The sequence below is a fragment of the Vanellus vanellus genome, assembly GCF_965231255.1.
Source record: "Vanellus vanellus genome assembly, chromosome: 8".
Taxonomy (NCBI): domain Eukaryota; kingdom Metazoa; phylum Chordata; class Aves; order Charadriiformes; family Charadriidae; genus Vanellus; species Vanellus vanellus.
The window spans coordinates 11,831,396-11,851,171 of NC_138913.1; the positions used below are offsets into that span (position 1 = coordinate 11,831,396).

Sequence of the window (19,776 nt, forward strand, 5' to 3'; positions counted from 1 at the left end):
CTTAGATCCACTTCACACTGAGGCCCTGAGTAATGCCCATTGAGGTCCTGGCCATCTCCTGGAGCTCGGGGGGAGATGGGGGCAACACCTCCCCACTGCAGAAGGGCCAGCCAGCCCAGACCCCTGCACGGCTTCCTGCAAACAGCGTTCCCCAACATTCCTGCTGCCTGGCTGGGCTGAGCCAAATGGGGAAGCAGAGGCCAAGCGCCGGGGCCAGGAGGGCAGCTGGGGGGGCTCGGTGCCACAGGGTGTCTTGGGTGATATCTCCCATGGTTCAGCATGGCTCCCGGGGATCCAGCTCATCCCAGGGCTGGAGATTTATTGACTTGGGGATCTGTCAGCTGGGAGGACAGCTCAGAGCCTGCTCCCAGGGGAGGGCTCTGGTGTTTTCTTAGGAGGTGTGGAGGGTTTGTGGAGGAGTTTCCTCTACCGCCAAGTGTTTGTTTAACCAAAATGGGCCCTGCTCATGCTGGGGCATCATTTTTCATGCAGGTCCCTGCTAGGGCGTAAGTGATACCCACTCCTGTAGGAAAGGAGGAACTAAGGCCACTTCAGGCTGCATCCAGGGGGCTTCTCTGCTCCAAGCTGAGAAAGGAAAGCTCAGCTTCAAAGGGAGGGAGGCCTGCAGAAACACCTGCGGCAGCCAGGGAGCTCAGCTGGCTCTGACTGCAACATCATCCCTGGAAAGGAAAGGACTCCCCTGGACATACATCATACCAGCTGGAAGGATCAGCCTGGCCCTGTATCGGGAATCTTTTTCATCCAGCCCCAGGTGGAGAAGGATGGGTTGTGCTGGGCTTGGCTGGAAATGGGGTTCAAGCACAGAGCCCCCGGAGCGGTGCAGGGAGAGGTGGGGACTCTGCCCTCCTGCCCCCAGCCAGGCAGCAGGCAGGGATCACAGCAGTCAACACAGCTGTGATTTTATAGCGACGCCAGACAAAAGTTGGCAAAGAAGCACCACTTAATCAAGCCAGACAAATGCGATTGCTCCCTTTGATTGAGTTACCAAGTTAATAGATGACAGGGACACAAGAGAGAGATCTCTAGATGCTGTTAAACCATTTGACACTGCATCTCAGGAAGCCTGACTTAAAAAAAATCCTCCTAATTGGGTCTCAACCCTGTCACAGGGACAGAAACCCGAAGGGAGGGCCTTGCCAGTGACAGGGCAAGGAATGCCAGCATGGGGGGAAGGGTCTAGACAGGTGCTGCCTCAGGCCTGATCTTACTTAACATCTTAAATGATGATCTGGAAGGAGGAAGTAAACAGCATGTTAATTCAATCCTGGAGAAAACTGAATTGGAAGGCAGGGCACATGGCACACAGGGCAGAGTCTGAAGGCCGTGGAGGGGTCAGATGCGGGGGCAGCGATGGGATGGAGCAGCACTGGATGGCAGAGGGGGTTGTGGCTGAGGTCGGGCTTGCTGGGGAGGAGGCACAGAGGAACAGCAGGACCTGACAGCCTGTGAGGTGCTTGTACCTCCCGGACCCGTCTCTGTGGAGACCACAGGACCCACCTGCTGCACACAGCTTTCACATCAGCCCCGCGGTGTTGTGAGCCTGTCCCACGGTGGGGAGTCTTACCTGGGGCACAGATTCCTGCTCTGGCTTCTCTGGCTCCCACATGAGTGTCAGCTCCGGCTTCCTCCCCATCTTCTGGAAGTGGAAGCCCAGCAAGGGCAGTGCCTGCAGGCAGGGAGAGTGTTGGGAACAGCCTGTGGCCCTGACAACATCCCCCCACTCAGCTCTCCCCCTCCACTTTTCCTGTGGATGCGGACGATGCTGCTTTTGCTCGGCACGCTGCCTCTGCAGGTCTTTAACAACTGGGACGCAGCAGCCTGTGAGCCTGAGCCTAGGACGTAAATCAGGGGCTGCTGTGATACACAAACAGCCCATATCTCACGCTATATGTCCTGTTTAAAGATGTCATTGCCAGCCATATAACCAGGTTATTAAGAGAAGATGCTGTCACTAACCGCAGGTGCCGGCCTACAGTGGTGCTGTCACAGCCCCAGATAAACCGTCTGATTAAATGAAATGAAAACCAGCCTCTCTCCCTTTCCTCACTTCAGCCCTGTGTTGATCTCTGTCCCCCCAAATCTGCCTTTATTCCCTTTTAACTAGACTAGATCACCTCCGGCACAAAGCAGGGAGAAGCTGGTTCTTGGAGACTGGGCTGCTCCAGATCACCCCAGCCCACCGTGCCTGCCCAGGGCTGAGGGATGGAGGGGAGACCCCAGGAAGGCTCCCTGCCCTCCGGCCAACCCAGCTTGGGTGCAGCTCTGCCAGCTGCAGGGCTGGCACAGAAGGGCACTGGGACAGCCACTGCCTCCGGTGACGCCAGGCTGCTGCAACCCTCTCTGGTGAGGCAGCATTGGCACTGTCTCACACTGGTGAGGTACTTACATTGCAGTAGATGCGCTTCTGGACTCCAAACTTCAGCACCAGAACATCAAAGGCCTCGTTCAAGACACCCATCACCATGGCCTCTGACTCCAGAGGACCACACTCCTGCCAAGAAACGGGGCTGTCACTACACCAGCATCCCCCATCCAGCCATCCCCAAGGGTGGGGGGGGGGGGCAGTGTCTCCAGGTCCTGGAGCTCTGGCGGTGGTGGTTTGCTCAGTGCATCCCCTCACTGTTTGCCTTCCCCAAGGCCAGCTGGGGGGCCACGCAGCCGTCTGCCCAGTGGCATCCAGGCTGAGCCTTCATGGGGAAATCCAGACATGCCCAGGAGGAAGATAGTCTTGGCTCTTACCCTGACGAAGATGGCAAAGAAGAGGTCAGCACTGAGCTCCTGCACCCTCTTGGAAGCCATCTTCCGGTCATTGCAGTGATCTGCCTGTCTCTGGATGGCCTCTTTCTCCATCTTGATGGGGGAGCTGGCACCTGGGAAGGGGACAAGTGACAATGACATATGTGCCCATGCTCCTTCCTGCTCCAGACCCATTACATGGCACTCTGGACCCAGTTCCTCAGCTCACCTCCGTGTCCCTGTTACTTGAGGGCACCCACGTGCCGGGGAGCTGCCCCGTGGGACGCAGACTCCATCCACCCTGCGCCCGTGGCAGGCAAGGCGGGAACCTGGGAGTCCTGCCTGTGCCGGGCACAGCCACCCCCTCCCCTGGCAACACCCAGGGCTGCTCCATAAGCGGCCGGGCGGCACCCACCGAGCGAGGCAGAGAGGAGACGGTGCACGATGACATCTGCGTAGCGGCGGATGGGTGAGGTGAAGTGCGTGTAGAAGGGCACATTCAGGGCGTAGTGGCGAAAGAGGGTCTCGTCCTCCAGGACCCCAGTGCAGAAATAGAGAGCCATCTGAAAGGGGTGAGAAGCAAGAGGGTGATCAAGGATGGTGGCAGGACCCTGCACAAGTCTGTGGGAGTCTGTGTCTGCAGGACAGAGCTTCAGCAGTTGATGGTCCTTCAACTGCTGCTCAGTTCCGGCTGCGCAGGGACAAGGTGGATGCTGCAGGAACTGAGCACAGAGCAGAGGGGGCAAAGCCACTGCAGGGAGCTGCTGACTGCCAGCTGCCCCTGCCTGGCCCCAAGGATTGCATCAACTTTCATATCACACATGGGTTTAAGCAGTGTCCTGCTTCTGCTCAGGCCCTGAAGCTCATTTGCCATCCCCTGTCTTCCAGGGGAGAGCCCCGCCTGTCCTATGCCAACTGCGAATACTCTCCCAACAAGGGGTCTCGCAGAGCAGCTCCCTTGCCAGGCTCTTTTGTTCTGGGTCTGGCTGCAGGCTCCGCACACACATTGCGCCTGCTTGGAGACCACTGGGGGTGGGATGACCGGGTCCTCCACTCACCGAGGAGGAGGAGACAGCCCCGCTGTGATCCCTGCTGCTCCATCCCACCACGACAGCTGGGAAGCCGAGTGGCTGGACTGCCTGGCTAAACCAACACTGGGACCGCAGTGGCACCATGCTGCCCAGCAGCCTCTTCAGTGGGAACCTCTCCTGGCTGCGCCGCCCCTGTTATCCCACACGTTACAGCTTTTATTTTTACATCTGTGAAACACCAGCCCTTAGGGCTGGGAAAACAACGGGGCTGAGCCCAGGCTGGGAGGGTAGGCTGTGCGGGTCAGGGGGGTTGCGGCAGGGTCACAGCAACAGTGACGATTGAATGAACCCGTTTAAAAATAAGAGCAAGTGATTTAAAACAAACAGGAGTAGCCAGCTCTGATTACAGAGCCGTCCTGGGATCCATGGTTTAGGCAGCTGTATCCTCTGCTCTCCAGCCCAGCGGCACAGCCAGCTCCTGCTGAGCAGCAACGCACTGATCCGGGCAAGTAAATAGAGCAGGTTAAAAAAAGCAGCATCGGTCCCGGCCTTATTATGAGACCCAAGAGCTGGGATAGAAGCTGTGGCAGCTGCCAATTTCCACAACCCAGAATTAAATTGTTTCTGATGGACTCCATGAAGTATAGTCTACACTCAATTAGCTCGGCTCCCACCGAACAAGGCTCTGCGCGGGCGGGCAGGGAGACACGCCGAGCGCTGGAGGCTGCTGCAGGAGACGAGTGCCCTTGTGCAGACAGACAGCACGAAATTCCAGGGGGTTTACAGCACCTATGCCAGGCTCCCAGGCAGAAGGGAGGAAGGTCCCTGCAATGCCAGGTAGTTAGAGAGCAGATCATACCCATTTGATGGCACAGGTCAAAATCCCTGCTATGAGAAAGCCACTGGGAAGGGCTCATCCCTTCACTACACCCAGCAGTGCAGGGCAACCCCTGCCTTGCTTTAAGGGCAAGAAAAGATGCTGAAGGTCCCGCGCTGCTTGTTGTTGCCCGGGGTACTTCTTCCCGATGGATGTGCTGGCCAATTCCTGCTGCTGCTGTATCCAGCACCACTTCTGACACCTTGTTGGCAGCTCATAACCCTCAGGAGGTTGGCATCAGCTTGGGTATCATAGCAAAAATACTCCTCTGGGCTGCAGTGAGGTTACACACTGCAGAGAGCCCAGTCGGACACCTATCTGATACCCGTCCTCACTACCATGACAGCATTACCCAGTGACTTCAGCCTGGCATAAAGCAGATGTTTTCTCATTAACAGATTTGACTCACAAGTGGTCTCAAATCCCCAGGGTTCACCACAATCCCTGGAGAACCGCGAGGAGCTTGGAAATAAATCAGCCCCAGCCAACCAGGGGCGGCTTTTGCTCTCACGGACAGATTGAATCCCCGAGTGACTGAGCCCCTGAAAAATGATATGTCGCTGCTCCTTCATCTGTTACGAGGCTCTTGGCATGGCAATCCAGGCGCTCCCCCAGACACATGCATTACCAGTTGCTTCCCATCTCCCTCCTCCTCCAAGAGGCTGACGTCTTGACCAGCAGCAGGCAGCAAAGATGGGAGATGCAGGCTTGGCGTGACCGTGGGTTAAACCTGTGGGCAGGTTTTGGCTGATTTAACTACAGCCTTGTCCCTGAAACACCAGCTTTATCACTGGGAGCTGTGATGCATGCAGGGATACGGGTGACTCCTCCGTGCCCTGGGCCCAGACGGTCTCACCACGCCATCTGTCAGAGCGATGGCTCAGTCCTTGACACGGGCACGGGCCCCTACGTGGCTGTGCTCTGCAGCTGCCAACACTTAGATATGTCTTCTCCCCAGTGAGGGACTGTGGTGTCTGGGGACATAGGCAGGATGGGGCCAATTCTCCCATCTGCTCTCATACTGGTGGCAGACAGCAAAAAATCCTCCTCCCAGGGAAAGACCCTTCCACTTAGCTGTCTGTCCTTTCCGAGGGGCACTGACACGGCTTCAAACTACCTGTCCTCTGCACTCAGCAGCAGAACAACAGTGGGAATCTGAACTGTTTGGGATTATGGGGAGCTGTGAGTCCACGCTGCAGCAAGTGTGGTCAGGGACCAGAAACCACAGAGAGCAACACTGATGTCTATCACCCCTGCAGTGTCATGGTCCTTCCTTATGGACTGGAGGTCATACGGATCCACCACCACAAGCACATCCTGGGTCAAATTGAAAGTGGCCTTAAAGACAGGAGGGAAGCGTCTGCTTTCTAAGCTAAACAATAGTTCAGCAAATGGTCAACTGCATAAACTCACCCCAGGATCAAGACAGATTTCTGCTTCTTCTCACTCATGCACTACTTCCAATAATGAGAGCACACCATCATGTGTGGTAATACCATCCTGCCGGGGAACACTGGCAGGAATGCCAGCAGATGGGAACGCTGCTCACCATCCAGACACATGTTGCCCTGCAGGGTCAACAGGCTCAGCTGTAAACTGGGTTTTGCCTATTATGGGAGTGTGCCAGACAGCAGGTTTGCCAGGCACGAGTGGACTGCACAGCACACCTGAACAGATGGGCACCTTGGTCTTCAGAGGATGAAATGAGTCTAGTTCCTGCCAAAATCATGTGTCATGGAATATCTCCTTTAAAAGTTCCTCTTTCTTCCCCAAACTCTCTGTCTGGTATTTGCTCTGCAGAAGACTTCATCCCCGAAACCTTGATACCTCTTTTGTGTACGGATCTGGCATGTATGCACAGGGCTAAATCTTAACAAGAGCCACTGGGAGGTATCTCAAAGTACACCCACCATTTCTCAGTGTGACCTGACCGCAGCCTCAGGAGACCACAGAGGCAAAATTTCAGCAAGTCAGCGGGCCCCAAAAAGCTCATCTTCTTCTTGGTGCCAGGGCAGAACCAAGTTGCTTTCTGCATGCTCACCCCTCCTGGCCCACAGCCACGCTTGCTCCAAGTGCTGCTGCTGGGAAAGTCCAGCTCGCACCACAGTCAGCAGGACCAGAGGGGGACCCCAGGGAACGCATGTCACCAATGCCTTCGCCTGTTAACACCTTCCACCAGAAAAGGAAGATGTGACAGAAGGGACCAGGACAAGTTAAAGCAGGACACGGGATCTGGGACAACACAGCCAACTCCAGAGGATGCTTCCTGCACTTTACAGAGCAGCACTCCTGAGCTGGACACATACACAGGGGGTGGGATTTATTGAACGGCTTCAGTCGCCAGTCCCACTTGCAAGCAAGCATTAAGCCACTAAAGTACAGCAGGACTTCAGGCAACTGCTAATGAGTAAATGGAGCAAATAAGCTAATTAGAAGAGTGACAGTCAAATAAGTGATGGTGGGAAGATGATTCATTCCTGCAGCGATAAGCAGGCCACAACAGAGAGACCATTTCAGGAACGTGCCTCTTCTCCCTGTGAGGTAGGACTACCCTCAGAAGAGGCTGTGCTATGCCCAGCTGCAAACGTACAAAGGCAGATGCTTCACAAAAACTTTTTTTGATGGTGATAAGCACCCAAATAAGTGTCCTGAGCAGCAGATGCACCAAACACAACAATCAGTGTGAGCAGCACAAGCCTCTATTGCAGAGACCTTCACAGAAGGTCACTTGGTCTGGAGGGAGACTAAAGGATTTCCAGAGCTTCCCTACTTCTAACAGCATGTGTCTGGGCAGCATATTTTGGTGTTGGAGCCAAATGGCTTTAAGGCCATTCCCACACCCCCACATCATCCTCACACTTGATTCCTTCGTTGGACCAGTTGGGATACCAGGATGTGAAGAAATGGCACAAACGTGAACCATGGAGCTGGCCACCATCTCTTCACAGAGCAGGCTGGGTCCTTATGAGTCTGCTAAGATCCCGCATGCCACTTCAAGGGTGAAAAATCCCAACCAGTAATAACAGGCACACTACAGGGGGCACAGTAAGGCAGCCCGATCCTGCCATCCAGTGAAGCTCTGTTGCCCATGGGATACCCCCACTCCCAGCTGCATGGGGCTGGTGACACTGGGGGAAGCTCCTGGCAGCGCCGTAGCACTGTGTTCAGTGTCCATTCACTCTCTCTCTACGTAACAACCAGCTACGGTAACACAGAAGGGGCAAGGATTGAAGATGAAGCCACAGCAGACAGCTTCAGCCAGACATGTCCGACAGCACAGTGCTTTTCTCACCTGCATGGGCCTGGAGAACATGTTGGTCAGCACTTCTTTCCTGGCTTCAGAGTATTTGTCAGCACCAAATGTTTCATTTAAGCTTTTCTGGAGGAGAAAAGAGAGAGAGCATTCAGTGTTGGCAAGCTGTGGTGGTAGGGGGACCCAGGCAGACCTTCCTGGGGCAAACAGCAGCTCATCAGAGCAAAATTCCTCCTTTCCCTGCAAATCTCCTCGTAAACCAAAAAGTGCATGTGAAATTGGGTTTCGCTCTGGGCCCAGCAGCCCCGACAGGACTGCGCACACAGTCCTTCTGAGTGTTGATTTGCCTCCCAGGGTCAACAGCAGGGAGCAGCCGGGGCACGGCGACCGCTGTCTCTGTGCCCAGACGTGCAGCGTGCGAGAGCGCCCATAGCCCCTTTCCCGACCCGTGCCTGGCTCCCCTCCAGCTACTGAGAGCTTCAGCAGGCAGACTAATGGGACTCCGGGGAGACGTGGGTATGGGAGGTCACCGCCCGGGGCTAGAGGTGAGGAAGGGCTGGAGGGTTCAAAGTGCAGGAGAGGAGCTGAATGCACAGCCCCGCGTCTGCTGACATAGCCTCGGCACAGCCAGCCAGCGGGGAAAGCAGTCCCAGCCGACGGAGTGGTGTGCGGGAGGCCAGCGGGGATGGGATTAACAGAGGATTATCCACAGTCCAGTTGCGGCGAGTAAAGAAAATCCTGGAACCTGTGCTGTGCTGTTCAGCTGGAGTTCAGCTTCAGGACACGCTCAGTGGAGGATCGGTCGGATACCTCCCATGCTGGCTGCGCCTGACCTTTCCCAGCACCGCTCTCCAGTCCTTCCCAGTCACCCCACTCCCCACCCTGCCCTCCCTGAGACCTTCAGCAGCCCAGACAGGAACAACCCCTTGCAGAGCTACTTCTCCTGCAGTACAGAGCAAATGCCCTGCCCAGGACCTGCTGACGGAATGCAGAGAAAGGAAATGTGGGTGTCCCAGTGGCTGCTCCTGCGCTGAAACATCCTTCCCATTGCAGAGAGGGCAGTGCTGGGGTCACTTGCAAGGACCTCCTTGCTTTGCTCTAAGCTCTGTGCACAACATGACTGACTAGGACAGGCCAGGCCACCCTTGCCCATTGCTGGTGGGGTCAAGAGCGAGTGAGGGAGGTGTTTTGTTTCAGCATGGGATAGTTGTCAGCTCTGCTTGGGCAGAGGGGGGCAGGGAATAAACCACGTGCTGCTGCAAAGATGCCATCACACAGCTGCCCACCCTTCACCCCCATGGCCTTGCTCCCCGCCAGGCCAGGGCACTCACATGCAGGGTCCCCGCGCTGCTGAAGTCAATGTCGAGGCCAACTTGGTTGCAGAACTCCATGAGGTCTTTCAGCAGCTTTGTTTGGGGTGGGGGGTGGCGGCGAAGCAGGGCCTGCTCGGGGAAGGAGCGGTAGATCTGATGGGCCACGGCCATGTTCGCGAGCAGCATGAACTCTTCCACCAGCCTGCAGCAGGAGAAAAACAACCCCGGGCCCCGGTTAAAGAGAGGAGTCCCCTGGGAAGCTGAGCCAGTCCATTGTGATGGGAACTAATATGACACGGGGGGACAGGGGAGCAGCTTGTAGTTGCTGTTATAAGCAAAGATTAGATGTGAGACTGCAGCAAATCCCCCTCCAAATTCTCACTTTCTAGCTGAGGTTTCCCTGGGGACTCAGAGCAAGCCATCCTGCTGGCGCAGACAAGCAGAAGTCAGTGATAAATTGACAGCTTAAATTAGGATAAAATAATCTCCCTTTAGGTCATTTTATCTCCTGAAACGCTCGACAAGCAAAACAAACACTGTGTGAGAGATAGCACGGAAAACAAACACGCATCGCTGTCTTCCCGGGCCAGAGAAAACAGCGTCTCTCTCGTGCCCCCCAGCCCGAGCTCAACATGTGTGGTCAATCCCAGCCACCGAGCCCAGCCTCTGCGTCGGGCTTCCACCCAGAGCAAGACGCACCACGGTCCCCGAGCAGGGCAAGCCACCAGCGCAGCTCACCGCGGGGCTGCCTCTGGCATCCAGGCGATGCAGGGACTCTGGGGGCTCCTCCGTGCAACCTGCAGACTGCTGGGGGTGCCCCAGGCTGGGGTGAGCAGCCCCCCTTCCACCTCCGAACGTACACGCATTGAATGGAAATCTCCGGGGTTATACACTGCAAAGAAAAGCAATCCCAGTGCTAGAGATCCTCTTTGGAGCATTTATGGGTTGTGCTACCAGCTGTAGGGCTGTGCCACAGGAGATTTGTTTAACTGGGCTCAGATAAGCAGAGAGATGTGCTTAACTGGGCTTCCTGCTATTTGCTGCATGTATTCCCAGGGCTCCTAACTGGTGCTAATTGCCAAAAAAGATAATAGATTTACAGAAGTAACCTCATCCTCCGAGCAATGCCTGAGCGAGCTGTCACTGATTATGCCGGCTCAGCCCCGTCGCTCCTGCAGGCAAAGCAGCGATTTTGCAGGGCTGGCTGGGGGACCTGGTGGTCCTGCGGCTCCCAGCCCCGGCCATCGCTGGGTGAGATGTGCAGGCTGCTGTGCTCCCAGGGCACTTGTTACAGCAGCGATGCATTCCCAGCCTGGGAGTACTTGCCAAGAACTCAAAAGAGAAAGGAAATAGAGAAAAGCCCAGAGGAGGAATAAGCACCTGACGGTGATAATCAGCGGTGGAAATGTTCATCCTTAATGGGAAGGAGGTGTCTTAACAAGAGCCTTGTGGCTTCTCCCAGAGCGTGTTGTGCCAGAGGCCAATACCTCAGACCCCACAGGGAGGGCAGGAGGGACACCCTTGAGCATGGGCAGTGTGGGAAGGGGTGGGGAGCAGCACAGCCAAAGTGGGAATGAGCCACCCATCCTGTTCCCTGAAACACCTGCTGATGGGCAGATGCTACCAGAAGGCCAAGGGCTGTGTCAGGAGGTGGGCAATCCGCCCACAGCCCAGCGTGGGAGCAGAGTCCGTACATGCTCGTAAGGGGTGACTTCCAAGAGGGTTGAGCCAAGTTCTTGCTGCTCCTGTGCAGCTAAGCCAGCAGATGGCAACATCGGTCCCTCTATAGCCACCAGCAGTGGGGGGCTGCGGGATAGCATGGCCCAAGGGTGCTGGGCACCCCGCCTGCGCAGCACCCAGGGGTGGGAGGCAGCGAGGAGCACCCCAGCGGGTTATGGCACGGCCATCCCCATCTCCTGGGTGTGGGTGGACCCACCAGTTCTCACCCAGATGCCATGCTTGCAGACCACACGTGGGGAACGGTGGCCTGAGGACACGTGTGAGGCTGTGCTGGCCAATTCTCATACCTGGGAAGCCCTTTCTGCCCAAGCCAGCTCGCAGAAAGGCACAGCAAAGAGTGTGGGCTGCGAAAGGCAATACCTCTCCTTCCCTTTGACTATAGTGCAAAGAAAAAGGGAGACGTTTCCATCACGTGCCCCAGATGGACGTGCGGGCGAAGGCTGGCCATGGAGTCCCTGTGCCTCCCTCGAAATGTGGCCTCTACAGAGTGAGGGGCAAACCCATTTTTTAAGACAAAGCAATAAACAGCCGTGAAAAGCATCTCCTCTTTGTCACAGGCGCAACGTGCTTACCTCATGTCTTAGAGATGAACACCGTAAGCGAGCGCTCAAGCAGCCCCTGCCGTTCTGGCTCCCATTGCGCTCTACGGTGTGAAGCCTTTACCTCTTACCTCCAGCAACACTTTGGGCTGGATGCAATTTCCACCTGATTATTAAGTTCTGTATTTTGTTTCACTATTTTGGAGCTTGAGGCTTTTACATTTTCCTGGGGATATCCTTGTTCTGATACTGCAGGAGGCACTGAGTTGAAGGCAATACCTGAGCACCCTCCTGCCAGGGATGCTTTTACAGCTAAAGGAAAACTAACAGCACATACTTCCTGCCTTGCTCTGCAAAACACCATCCTCTCTCCCTTCAACACCTCCACACCTGGAGCACCAGCCCCCAGACAGCATCCAAGACAGCCCCCCCATCAAGAGGAGGTACCCGGCACATGGTTGGATTGATCGCATGGGCAGGAAAATCTTATCAGGAAGCACCCAGGAGTTTTGCGCCCATGATAGGGTGCACAGGACACGACCACAGATATTCAGAGTTGAAAAGCTACTCGTCTTGCTCACTCACCCAAAGGCAGGGGCAGCCTTCGGGAGACGTGGCTGCAGCTTGGGCTCACAGACGAGGTTGGACACTGCTCTGTATCTGGGGGGAAGAAAAGCCCCAGGACCCGATGGGTCGGTTCGTATCAGCTCAGTTTAATGAACCGCAGTGGTCCAGGAAGGCTCACTGCCCTGTGGGTTGACGCCAAAACACCCTGCAGAGACGGAGGGTCCTTGCCAGCTCTGGACCACCCGGAGGTCACAGAGCTGCTCCCCACACGCACCCCATCGCAGCAGCCCTGCAAGCATGAAAGGGATGAACAGTGTGGGCCTGCTCTGTGCTAATTCCTAGACAAGTTTGTTTTAAACATCAAGATTTAGTCCCCAGGGAGAGGAAAGCAGCTTCCAGAAGGGACAGGTCACAGCTGGGTTAATCCAGAGCATGTGAGAGCCTGCCTGGGTCAGAAGGAACGGGCTGAGCACAGCGAAGGAGGTGGCACCTGTGCCCAGAGCTAAGCCAGGTCACCTCTTCCGCAGAGGAACGGGGTCTGTGGCTCAGGACACGAGGAGGGAGCCAAGACCTGCAACAAACAGCTTACCGTGGGGGTTTCACTGCACCTAAAAGGAAAAACCTTATTCCCATGTGGGGCTCACACTGAGACTCTGCAGGGGACACGGGTGACTCAGGAGGATGAGGCAGGGCTGGGACAGCGCACGAAGCCGGCACGGCTTCAGGTGCAGAGGAGCGGGAGGGCACAGCAAAGCCGCTGCCTTCCTGCCCTTCCCACGTGGCCTTTTAGCTGCGCTTTTAGCTAATGTCCTCCCCAGGGCTTCGACTCGGCAAGCGCTACGCCGCGGCTTGGAAAGAAGCAATGGATGCTGAGGCAGGCGGGAGCAGCGGATGGTTGGCAGCGGCTGGGGGCCAGACCAGCACCTGGCACTGGTGTTACTGGGAGCCGTGCTGAAGCCCTGCTAACTTGTCGGCAGGTCAAACGACAAGAGGTTTGGGGTTTTGTTTTTTTTTTTCTTTTTTCTTAAAACAGCCTAGCTCGGAGTTTGGCTCGGTGCGGCTGGCAGACGGGAGTGCAAAGAAAAATATTCATGGCTAAAAAAATGGAGACAGAAAGACTGGTCCATCTGAACGCGCGCTGAATGAATCCCATGTGAAATGCATTCTAACGCCATCGCTACAGTTTCCTCTGGATTAGCTGAGCTATCCTTGGCTCCCGGCTCCATAAAATCCCATAAACAATCCGATCTGAACTTTTGCCCTTTCTGTGCCGATGCGAGGTTTCCTCCGCTGTCCCGTGGAGAGGGCTGGGGGAGAGCAGGTGGCTGTCCCTCCCGTAGGTGCCTGCAGATCCCGGCTGTCCTGCTCGCCGGGGCTGCAGGAGGGAGCGTTTCCAAACCTGTTCAATGCATCATTTAACATGTGCACATGCAAGAGGGAGGAGGCGGAGGGGCGGGACAGCTTGTGAGCTCTGTAACATGCGTAAGCATCTTCTGCCAGCTCTTTCAATACCCAGATTTTGCTTATGAGTTATGGGCTTGGTGCAGGAGTTAGTGGGTGAAACTCTATAGCCTGCCTTATGCAAGAGGTCAGCCGGAGTGTACGGTTTTCAGAAGCATTCTCCTCTGAGTTTCAAACATGATTGAGGCATGCTGGCTCCTACATCCCACTGCCTGATAGGGAGATTTCAGGCTCCTGAGATGCTCTCAAACACAGGACTTGGTGCCTTTCAAAGTACCTTAAGTGATAGTCTTGGGTCCTGTAGGCAAATAACCACCTATGAAACCATCCGGCTGAAGAGGACTGATGACACCTTAATGGCAGGTAACTCTGTAACTCTCCTTGCACAGCTCTTGTCAGAGCCAAACATTCGAGGGACAGGGGAAGAGGAGCTGCACATTCAGACTCTGGAATTGCTTTAGTAGCAGCCTTACTATTTGCTCCGCAAAAAGTTAGCTACACCCTTCCCAATCTCTTGACAGCAACCTCGAAAAACTACTCACATCCTCAGCAAGTTGGTTGGTTGACGGCAAATAAAATATTGGTTTCTCATGCCACATCTCTGCAGAGTGAAGCAGGGCAAGTAAAATGCCTGTTTGGCTGCTTGTCTCCATGGCAATGCGGCCAGGCTACACAGCAGCCACCGAAGTGCCCACTCTCCCTGATTAACTTGACAAATGACATTAGCGAAGCAAGGTTCGCTGCAAGGGAGAGACAAGGAGTACTTTGTTTGCAATCCAGTAAGTGCAGGAAGGAGGCAGGCAGCTTGGGTAAAGCGAAGTGACATTAAAACATCCGCTGTTCCACCAGTGTAACAGACCCGTAGGCTTCAGAGCAAATGGCCGTGAGGTAGGGCTGAACAGAGGAGCACAGCTCTTCCCCCACGCCACCTTCTTCACCTCCATCCCCTCCTGCAAGATGTAACCGCTGGGTGTATCCCAGGCATTGGAAGTGTTCTCATAGCTGAGGCATGGACTCAGAGATAAACCCGAAACACCACGTAGCTCTCCCATGGCAGGGTTTTTCTCGCTATTGACAGATCGGAGACGTCGATCTTTTCTTCACGTGTAGCTCATTGTGGAAACCTGTTCCCAAAGGGACAGAGCTGAACTGTCCTGAGCTGGAGTCTAAGCCCCCCTTGCAATGAGGGTCCCTCCGGCTGGGTGAGCTACCACCAGGTAAATCCCAGCATCTTTCCAGCATCTCAGACTTGAGTCAAATGTGACCAAATAATTTCTGTGAAGTTTACCAAATTTCTTTCCTCTATCCCACTACAAATCCCATCTGCTCCTCTCCATCTTGTCTCCCTCTGACAGGACTTGCTCCCTCCTGCACAGGGAACAAGATTTTGGCTGTTCAAGCTCCTTTCCCTCTCCAGATGGGTTTACTATCCCAGCTCAGCATGAGTCTGTGCTTTGAGCAGCAGTCAAGGCCTCTGGTTTCTCAACCCATAGCTATGTGTCTGCCTCAGGTGTCCGGCTCCGTGCTGGGTCAACAGGGACAGGACAGTAGAACTTTGAAAGCGTCACACTTAGTTTGTGTTTGAAATGAACAGTGCCATGGGAGGCCAGTGCTGAGAAAAGGAAGCCCTGGCTTGTTTTGTGTGTGTCTGAGAAGACTGTAAAGACACTGATGGAAATATGTCCCCTTGCTAAGGGCAGTATGTCGCTGAGCGCCCTCGCTCTCTGCTGGCTTGAAGGGGATTATTGCTGCAGGGCAATCCCATAACAAACAAGAGATCTACAGCCACGTCCTGGGAATATGACTCTAAATCCTGCTGCATTCACCAAGGGAAAGTCACCTTCCACAAAAGGCTGCAAACAGTCCCGTGCATGTCCAGCAGCAGCAGCATCAGCTGAAGGAAACCAGTAAAGAAACAGCACCACAGTTCAACCAACACGCTCTCTCCAAAGCATTTAGTCCAAAGACGCTGGATGTGGTACGACTTTTTCTTCTTTTCTTTAAATCACGTACGTTTATTTTTGATTACAGCTCTTCCATGAAGCAAAAGAACTTGAGAGGTTTCTATAAAAGCTCTTCTAAAAGCAACATTAGCTAATCCCCCATCTCCTGAAAGTGCAGCCAATGACAGAATCATGCTCTTTGGCGAGTAGCTGGACCGGCGCTTGCGATGGCTCTTTTCCATGCAAAATCAATCCTGCAAGAATGGTGTACTGTCTTCCTGGTGACACTCTGCCTATCCAACGAACAGGAGCATCTTCAGCCACTCACTCCAGAACAGCACTGCTGCTCGAAGAGTTATGAAAATCAAACCCCCTGTTATCCAAAAACTTGGATTGCAGTGTTATATATGAGCCTTGCAATGTTGGTGTGGAGCTCCCTTTGCCAATGACAGTTGCCAAAAGCCCAAAAGCCCTACTTTTTTTTTTTTTTTTTTTTTGAAAGAAAAAGTAGTAAAAGGCAAGAACGCTGGTGGTTCCTGGCTCGATGAAAGTCATTTGTGCTCCTTTCGCAGCTAGCGGCAGCCTTGAACAAAGCATAGCTGAATAATGGAATTACTCCACTTTCTGAGATTGCTCAATTAGCTCTTGGTTAAAACTGTTAACATTGAAACTTGATGAGAATAGCAGCTCTGAGGCAGTTTTAGATTCATTTCTTACTAAGCTAGAATGGCTTTTCCCTCTAATGAACTCCCTTTCTGGGGTATAATGAATGCCCTTTTTATTAGCTATGGTGCCTTCCCAGTAATAGATGCCTACAACACAAATGCACAGGAGGGTTTTCTGAATACAAATGTCACTTACTGGCCACTCTCACACCTTGAGGCTGGAAATACCATGAGACCACTCTCTTTGCTTTATCCAAATTAACTGCGGTATGGTGGAAAACCGTTTTAAGCTCTCAATACTAAAGCCGGGCTACTGAAGGCATTTGGCATGATTAGGAATTAATTGCTTAAAGCCTGATGTACTGGGTTTGCACATGGGGATTTAGACCGCTAGAAAAACCTCAACCATTTGCCTAAGTTCCTTTGAAATTATTGAAGCCACTTTGCAGCCCCGTTACATAAAAGAGCTGACTTAATGTGGAAGCACGACATCAGGCCGGACATCAGGGCGCTGAAGACAGCACAAACGGTCGTGGAGCCTTCGGCACCTCTTGGCACTCGGCTGCATGGATGGCAAATGCTCCCCAACGGGCCTGGAGCTCCTAAGCCCCATCTGTGGTTTGTATGGAAGTGATAAAGTCAATACCCACCCGACCCACCACCCTGATCCCATCTTGATCCAAGCGGTAAAGAAAACGTCATCGAACTGAAGAGCAAGTGTTGTAGAGGACGCAATCTCTGCGGGCTGTGCCTCTTCATTAAATGTTAATATGACTGCAGTCTGCTCCTTTTCATGCAAATTGGCGACAACCTTCAGACTCCTGGCATGAAGCTGAAGTGCCCTTCTGTGCCAAAACAGCATCTTCAGCTGCTCTGGGACAGGGATGAAAGCTTAGACCTGTACCCACACGCTGGGCCACACAGGACACACAGGCACAACTTCCGGAGACTCCCTCAGTCCCAGCTCCAGCATTCTCCACAATTTTCTCAGAACTATCACATTTTCGAGCTCGGGGCAGAGGACTTCACCCTTAGCACTGCAGACAGGGGAAGATCTCCCTCCAGGAATGACCTTCCTGGGTGAAGAAACATCTTTTTCCACGGGCCCCAATGATGCCTGCAGAGTGCTGTTTGCCCAATGTGGGCACACAGCCCCACATCTACCCCCTCCTAGAAATGTCTCCAGTGCTGTTGCTGCTGTACAGACATCCCCACTCGTGATGGATGTCAGCATCAAAGTGACGGTGCTGTTCAAAAGTTCTCCTTTAAAACACAACCCTTTCACCCAACCTACACATTTCTCCATGGGGAAGATGACGGCAGCACTGGAAAGGGTTTGCATCCTTGCGTTTAGCTCCAGGAGCTGCACAACTGGGAATCCCAGCCCGACTCCCCATGGATCCATATCAGATCCAGTTTGTCTTTCCAGGGAGCCACCAGCTCACCGGGATCTTGTCCCTCAGAGGGAGCTACAATGGCCAGGAGCCTGCTCCCTCTCCGCAGAGGAGGGGTAAGCAGTGACCACTAATGCACACAACTCAATGCTGTGTTCAGCTAACGGTCTCCGGGGACAATCACCACCTGGGCTGGCAAGTCTTACTTTCGGGAGTGCATTAGGATGCTCCTGAGCAGGGGTGCTGCCTAGGGCCAGAGCAGGGACCCGAGACAGTTTTCTCCAGCCCATGGGCAAAAGAGCCCAGTGCCAAGCTGGGTCTGGGATGGTGCAGAGGAGAGGGGAGATACCCCACGACCAGCGCCCAAAGCAGGACTGGCAGTCCACATTCCTGAGACGCGCAGCCTGATACGTCACTGGCTCCAAAAGCAGAGCTTGTGACAAGACACATAATATTAATGTCATCCAGAGTCCGGCTAAGAGGGGAACGCAAAGAATTCCTGAAGAAATGCAGACAGCCCCTCTCCTGACAGGAAAGTCTCTGGCCCCACACATCAGGCCACCACCTCCTGTTATCAGGCTGCATTTTCCACCAAAAGGAGGAAGCAGGAATGAAAGGCACTTTTACTCGCCGTTAAAAGTTTATACAAGTGATTTATGGGTCAGAAAAATTAGCAGGTCCGTCACTGAGTGCTCCATGCAGCAGCATGTGTTACATGGCTGCTGACCAGAAATGCCAAGACCCATTAGGTGGAAGCAAAGGGCAGCACGATGGAAAGTTAAAGATGCTTTTTGCCCATTTAATTAATTAGTCAGGTCTTTTTTTCCATCCCCTGCAGCCTTCATTAATGTAACATTGAAGTGAAGGAATATTAACAATTCAGACAACACATTAATATTAACACAACACCTGCAAAATGCAAATGTAAGTCCATTAGGTAAACAGATGATCTTAAGCCATTGAGGCAGAAATAACATTCTGACATTTCCTAGCACGAATATCCTGCAGAGATACTGTCCATCACTTCTGCTGCATTAAAAAGCCATGGCCCCTTCTACATAGGGGGCTCCTCATCTGTTACCAGTCCCTGAAAAGATGAGAAAAACTTACATTTCTGTTAAGACATTTGCCAGTTTCACATGGAAAGTGTCTTACTAAAGCCATGTCATGAACCAGAAAGTTCAAAGGGGATTTTTAAAAGGATTTTATCTCTGTGCTAGCAAGGGATGGAGATAAAACCTGAAGCTGATAGCTTGTAAATATTAACCTACACTTGGGATTGCTCCAGAACCTGAGCTTTCTATTACAGTGGTTTAATCTGAGACAAGTTTTCAGTAAGGGAGAAACAAACAGTTAATCACCCAGAGAACTGATAGTGCCGTAGAGAATCACAGACTGCTAGAACCGGCCTTCCTGTACCACATTCCCCAGCAGCTAATGCTCTCCCAGACGTTCCTGCTGAGAAGATAGTCACACCCTGTGTGTGTTTCTCCCTTAAGTCTTTGGCTTTGCTTTTTCCCAGCTTATGTGGCATTGGAGAGTTGATTACACTCAAAACAGGAGACAAACTGATGGACAAGGCGGGGAAAAAAAGAAGGGATGAACAGCCCAGACTGGAAGCTTACTCTGGGATGACCAACAACTGGGGAGAACATCCGTATATCAACCAGGATGTGACCCAGGGACAAACAAGCAGGAACCTGCAGAAGCTCATGAAGAGATGAACAACAAAAGCTAGCCAAAAATGTTCAAAAGACCAAACCCATGAAAAGTAATCTAAATAATCTGGCAGCCAAAGGCAGTGGTGGCATCACAACCCAATGCGTACCCCCAGATGCTCATGAAGTGAAAGCCAGGCAGTGATTTGCTAAGTAATGCCCTCTTTTGCTGCAGGTCTCTGGTCCAACCTCCTGCTCAATTCAGGATAACTACAAAGTCGGATCTGGTTGGCCTTTTCCAGTTGAGTTCTAGCAATCTCCAATGTCAACTATCTCACAGCCCCTTCTGGGTCCCTGTTCCAGTCCTTAACCATGCTCACAAGTGCTGTTTGAGCTTATAGGAAGAGACCTCCAGGAGAAGCAATCACCCAGACTAGCCAGCCTTTAGTAAGGGCCTTGCAGGAGGAGGAACGCTCAGGAGAAACTGGCTGCAGATCAAGGGAATTAGAGCAACCACCAGGACCACTGGTTCTGAGAAGATCCGCGTCAGGAAAACACATTCAACCTAGCAAGGTCCC

General features: G+C 53.4%; 1 protein-coding gene across 2 annotated transcripts in view; it reads right to left on the minus strand.

The window, feature by feature from the left end:
- DIS3L2 (DIS3 like 3'-5' exoribonuclease 2) overlaps positions 1–19,776 on the minus strand; it is a 197,756-nt gene that overhangs the window by 1,779 nt on the left and 176,201 nt on the right. For both annotated transcript variants that reach the window (XM_082487396.1, XM_082487397.1), the window contains 6 exons: positions 9,250–9,433; positions 7,958–8,044; positions 3,173–3,320; positions 2,761–2,891; positions 2,408–2,512; positions 1,586–1,687 (listed from right to left, as the gene is read on the minus strand). In XM_082487396.1, the coding sequence (XP_082343522.1) occupies positions 1,586–1,687; positions 2,408–2,512; positions 2,761–2,891; positions 3,173–3,320; positions 7,958–8,044; positions 9,250–9,433 (757 nt within the window). The remainder of the gene's footprint in view (positions 1–1,585; positions 1,688–2,407; positions 2,513–2,760; positions 2,892–3,172; positions 3,321–7,957; positions 8,045–9,249; positions 9,434–19,776) is intronic.